Genomic DNA, 6,000 nt, shown 5'->3' with positions numbered 1-6,000 from the left:
TTGCAAAACAAAACATCTCACATCTAAAAGATAAGAAAAGTTTACAGACATTTGGCAGAAATAGTTGGAGCATTTGGTTGCAAGAAAGGAGATTTCAAACTTCTGTCTTTAGTCCACAGTTCTTTTAAAGACTCATGTACCTTCGAGGCTATGTTATGCTTTAGACCATTAAAAGACACTGTATTTTCTCTTGGTCAGTTCGGGAAATTCTTTCATCATGTTAGCTCCTCTCAACCAACCTTTTTCCTCTTCCAACCCTCCAATGCTGTACACCATCAAGACAGATATCCATGCAGTATTGACTTTATTTATAAAGGATGGTATGGACACGAATGTCACATTCCTTTAAAAAGTTTAAATTAACTAACCAACAAGTGAAAACTGCACAGGTGATGCTATTTACATATGACAATGTCCATCTTCCTTCCCAAAACTTAAAGAAAGCCAACCTCACTCTGAAAGAAAAACAATGAAATACATAAGCGCACTGATTTCTATCAGTTATCTTGTAAATAGCGGTCTGTCTCTTGTAAATAGCAGTCAAGTCTCTCATAGTTACTGAAATTACCTTTTCCTTGTAAACATTACAAAGTTTGCTCTTTGACACAGTCATATTCATGTCATCATTTCAAGATTGATACTGTAAAGGCTTCAGGTACTTAATGGCATTTCATCAATATAAAATCAATGATGCTCTCATTGGTGTATCCAGCAAGATAGACTGTCCAAATATCAGACACTTTCTGGCATTGTCTATACTTACCCTTCTTGCATCCAGACTGAATGAAGTTTACACAGATTCTATAAAAATAAACACAAAATCTGAAACTTAGAGAATACTTCCAAAAACCTGAACAAGGATTGTGATCAATGACTTCATGTTTAGTGCACACAAAAATACTGTGATGCCTGGTGCCTTTCAAGAACATGCTTTTATATAGTCACCTAAATTCCTCAGAGACATAGTCTCTACTTTCTCACTTTTTTTAATGTTCTTTGGCAAGAAAATATCCCCAGTAAGTGTATTATGAGGGTTTCAGAACCATCTGATCTGCTGTCCTGAATGCACTGGACCTAGCTTGAGATTTGTAGGCAGTGCAACAATTTAGTCAGAAACCAAAAAACATCAATGTAATCTAGGTGTAAAAATCACTTGCAGGTAAATCTCGCCATTTGGTGTTCTCAGCTGTGCCAGGCAATTTCATTTTTATGTTTAAATGTTCCGATTTAATTGTTAAATCTACTTTGTTGACTCTTCTTTATGCTATAAAAATCAGACATGATTATGCTTCCATCCCAAGATTCCCATATACTAAAACTACCCAGTTGGCACCTGTTAAAAAAAATTAGACTCCAACTGGGCTCCCATTCTTTAAGAATTATACTTTACATATCTTCATTAAAAAGCCTACCTGGATCAATCAAGAGCAATATACTACAAGACTGTAACAATTCCTGTTGCCTTGTGCTAACTGTTAGATAAATAAGATTTGTAAAACAAAATCAAAATCTGTTCCTACATTTACATTTCCTATTTCTGGAATGAACAGCAACTTTTCTAAACCTCTTGCTTATCAACTTGCACGTGGGGTGGTTTTTTTTTTTGCACCAGAAGAAATTGCATTCACTGATTTCCATTCTGATCAAAATTTTTTGCTTCCAGGAGGAATAATGAGTTTCTGTGTCTTTCCCAGGAATCAAGAATTACTTCCATCAGACCATTAAATTAGAAAATTCACTTTCAGTGTTTGGAAATAAGAGGATAAATTGATTCTAATAGACAATGGCGAGAAGTCCTGTTTCTCAGAAGGCAGAGCCTCTCAAAAGCCATTTTATGAGATGGTGGCAATTAGTCTCCTGTATCATTCTTTTTTCTTTTTTTTCCCCTTAGTTATTCAGGAAAAGTGTCTAGTTTCTATTAAATATGTCGTCCAGTCAGGAAGAAAAGCGGTCTGTCCTCTTTTGCATTGGCAGTCTGGAATTCATCCCTCAGTCGAAACTGCCATTCATCTTCCAGCTCCAGCCGGACAACAGTCTGGCGAAGAGAATTCCGATCTTGACAAATAACACACAGGGTGGCACCTAAGTAAACAGTCAATAAGAAACCCATGTGAGTATCACCCTTGTTCTCAAATCACTCATCTTCCACCGCCTCTTAGCAAGATGAATTTCCACCACTTCCAAAACAGGAGCTACAGATACTCTTGTGTGAAAACTAAGACATTTAGGGTTTTTGGAGAGCTATCTTCAGCTCCCTGTTGATCAGGATTTTCTTCCGTAACCTGAGATATCTAGTATTCATCTAATATGCAGAACTATCAATACATTCCTTCTCTCTGGACTAAGAAAAGTCAAATCTACCAAGTCGAAGAAGGTGGTGACAGAAAACAAGGCAATGCCTTACATCCATTACTGTTCTAGCCCTACTGATCATTACTTTATTAAGTGAAACCCTCACTCAACAAAACACACCACAAGCCAATCCCCACCATGGCTAATTAAGATCTGTCTGCTCTGCTGACCAGAAATGACCTAATATGAACTGTTTTGACTGGCATGCTGATGCCATTTCAGCATACACACATGATTATGTGTATACACTATGCATAGCAATATGGACCAAACATTGATTCCCTATCTGCAAAACTCTTAACATTGCTATAGATCAACCATCAAATATCAGAGATGGTAGGGCATATAAACACAAATATAGATATACACATTTACATGCACAATTTTTCACATAAAATGTAAACTCAATGGTACTTTTCCCTTTTTTTCCCCTCAGATTTCCAGAGACCGTGTCATGTACTTCCATGTAATAAAACTGTTAAGGCTCACCTTTAAGAAAGTGGAACTTCTTCAGAAAGCTAGCTACAACAAAGGAGTCACAGAGGTACAGCAGGAGACCACTGAACGTCAAGCCAGAGGAACTGATATTCAGAGAGTGAGGCCGTGAACTCACATAGCAAACTGCAATCTGATTGGGAGAGGGGTCAGAGACATAGAGATTAGCTTTCTTCAGGTTTCTTCATATCAACCCGACAGTATTTGCACCTGATCCACCCTCAGACTTGCTTTCCAACTCCAAACATCATGATCCTTATTGTTCCTTTGTAACAATTCCTCTCCTTATTAAAAAGCAATCTAAAAGCAGTATCTGTAACTATTCATTAGTCATAATTACTCATTACTACTATAATCATGAGGTTGAGGTATGAAAGGTTTGAAAGCTGCAGTAACGATGGTTCCCTGCAGCCATAACTCTGTGTCAGGTGCAGCACAGTTTATGTACACAAGCATAAATACAGTAACTGCACAGTCCAACACAAGAAGAACCCTATAGAAAGGTCTAATGCCATTTACATCACAATAGGATAAAAAAATCAGTATAGTTGTGCATCTACATAATTGCATGAAGTTTCCTACTGTCTAATTACTTTTTCCATTACTAATCCCCTACTCCAGTGGGAGCTAGGAACATATATAGCATCCTTTCAGGTTTTGTAAATTTGAAGTTAAGGAACACTCTACATATGACTGGGCTTCCTAAGCAACTTTTCTACTAACTTGGGGCAGAACCACATCCAGCAGAAGTCAGCATGATTCAGTGGAGGAAGATTGACCCACAGCAAGAGAAACTGGAACAAGGGGTCTCTATGCATAATATAGATTCAATAATTCCTTCAGCCCTACTGTATCATATACTAGATCAGATAACAATTCCAGAACTTAATTTCACTTATTTCATGTGCTGAATGGTTTAGAGCTGAAAGTATGCAGTGGATGAAGATACCAACAGCACAGTGCCCTTCCATGGACTTTGTTTTTCTAGGTATGGTGGGATCCTGCAGAAGCTCAGCCAGAAAGGACTGGAAGAGACAGATCATAATGTTCTGGGAGCAGCACAGATTGGAAGGTCATTACACAGCTGTTTTGGCAAAGAAGTTAAGTTAGTAAATGCAACAAGACTGATTTTCATTAAGTACTTAAGTGAAAAGATAAAAATAGATTAGTGAAAATCAGCCCCTTACTGTTGCACTGCTACATGACCTACATCTGTATTTAAATATAACCTTGGCTTTAGGTCCAAAGCCACTGGGGAAAGCCAATAGCTCTTGAATGCTAATGTCAGCCTCTTCCAGTTTGACTGTGTATTTTGGTATTTGCTTCTCTGACTCAGCTTGTCAGTCAAAAGTGGACTAAAACTTTTGTACTTTGAAGTGCTTTCTAAGGACTAGCTAATATTTGTTAAACTCTTGTGGAAGATGTTTGATGCAGGAAGGACCAAATTACAGTAGACTGGGAAAACACTCCTTTTAAAATAAAAAGTGTTGCATGATAGTTAAAAATCTAATACCGCTCACAGACTCTATTAGACAAATCCGATATTACTTTCCATGTACTTTATTTGTAGTTTCACCCAATATCTCTACAAGACCAGGAATTTAACATCATAGGGTTCTAATATCTGTTTATTTGAAGGCTGTGTTGTGAAGGCATCCATTAACAAACTAAAGCTAATTAAAGATTAGTTTGTTTCATACCTGCGGTCCTAAGTTGAGGTAACAGTCCACAGAGAGCACTGGATGTCTATAATTCTTCAGTGAGAGTGGGAAGAAGCGATGGCTGTGATACTGGAGGTATTTTTCTAGGAGTAACTGAGCAGGTGCTGCCAAGAAGGTGTGCTTGCTGTCAGGAGCACAAATGTATTGAGCAGGTGAGATTGAAACTGGAATGTCAGATACCTATGAGGAAAAAATATTTCTGGCACAGATTAATCCTGATCAATCATCCTGCATTTATCTGAATTCTGGTTTGTACAAAACACATCTCAATCCAAAAATCTAAGACTTATGTAAGAAGAAAAGTCATTTAGACAAACGTATCTGCTACTAAAGATGTTGAGAGATTCAAATAACTGTATTTATATTCATAGAGACTTAGAGGTTTCTTCTTTGATACCAAAGTACTCCAGAAGATGAAATCAGTTGAAGATGAGTAATCAGTACTACAAGCTTACAGTGAATGGTTGTCTATACTGTAAAGTGATATTTTGGGTAATTTTGAAAATTGGATTTTAGGGAAAAAAAGAACCAAACATACCCCATTAATGGCAACGGAATGATGAACCATTAATATCTCAGCTCTCCTGGTTACAGGGTACAAAATGGAAAACAAAACGTTAACAAGGAAGAAGAGGTGTCTGTTCCCACCTTAGATTTAATGTGGAAGGATCTTTGTCCTCCTACTGTGATTTGCTTTTTCATGACGCTGAAGTGATTGAACCGACAAATGAGAAGGCCAGCACTGTGGACACGCAAGTTGAAGTCAACATCATCACAGGTAAATCTAGGAAGAATAAAATCACAGCACTTCAGAGGAAGGCTTTTCATCACAGACTAACAAGTACAAGCACTCAGGGTCTTTGATCAGTACCATATAAAGGAGAGCTGTCAAACATACCAACACTTCATTTAGTAGTAATCAGTCAGAGAAAGAGACTTCAGCTTTGTAATAATAAGTGAGACCAGAGGCAATGATCAGAATGAGTTCAGGAATATCAGAATGAGGGAGGGAACTATTGGGGAGTGAAACAACCAGAAACACAGGGGGAAATGGAAAGAGGAAGGTAGCAAAATGCCAGGGAAACGACACAGGAGTTAAAGCATTTCTTTGCCTCTCAGTACAATAATTCAGTCATGGAGAAAATATATATACAGATTTCCTTGACCAAAATAAGGTCAGTGAAATTAATTCCCTTGACTTCCAAGGAAATGGAAAATATCCTACATTTGATCTGTCAAATGCAAAGAAGTCTGCCTAATCATTTTTCCTTCAGAATACAAATATCTGTTGTTGACAGTAGAACAAAGGGCAATGGGCACAAACTAGAACACAGGAAGTTCCATGTAAACTTGAGGAAAACCTTTGCTGTGACAGTGACAGAGCACTGGAATAGGCTGCACAGACAGTGTCCTTCTCTGGGGATACTGAAGA

General features: G+C 37.7%; 1 protein-coding gene across 6 annotated transcripts in view; it reads right to left on the bottom strand.

The window, feature by feature from the left end:
- Positions 1–287: 287 nt before the first annotated feature.
- Positions 288–6,000, bottom strand: part of GREB1 (growth regulating estrogen receptor binding 1) — a 72,713-nt gene continuing 67,000 nt past the window's right edge. For 5 of the 6 annotated variants that reach the window (XM_015859463.3, XM_015859465.3, XM_032443690.2 and 2 more), the window contains 4 exons: positions 5,217–5,352; positions 4,548–4,748; positions 2,842–2,980; positions 288–2,082 (listed from right to left, as the gene is read on the bottom strand). In XM_015859463.3, coding sequence (XP_015714949.2) covers positions 1,919–2,082; positions 2,842–2,980; positions 4,548–4,748; positions 5,217–5,352 — 640 coding nt within the window. In that variant the 3' untranslated portion in view covers positions 288–1,918. The remainder of the gene's footprint in view (positions 2,083–2,841; positions 2,981–4,547; positions 4,749–5,216; positions 5,353–6,000) is intronic. The other variant, XR_014944244.1, reaches the window with a different exon arrangement.

This window comes from Coturnix japonica, chromosome 3, assembly GCF_054131305.1.
Source record: "Coturnix japonica strain WE chromosome 3, WE-NBRP24, whole genome shotgun sequence".
Classification (NCBI taxonomy): domain Eukaryota; kingdom Metazoa; phylum Chordata; class Aves; order Galliformes; family Phasianidae; genus Coturnix; species Coturnix japonica.
The sequence above is the reverse complement of the archived record's forward strand: the minus strand, read 5'-3'. Positions and strand labels throughout refer to the sequence as shown.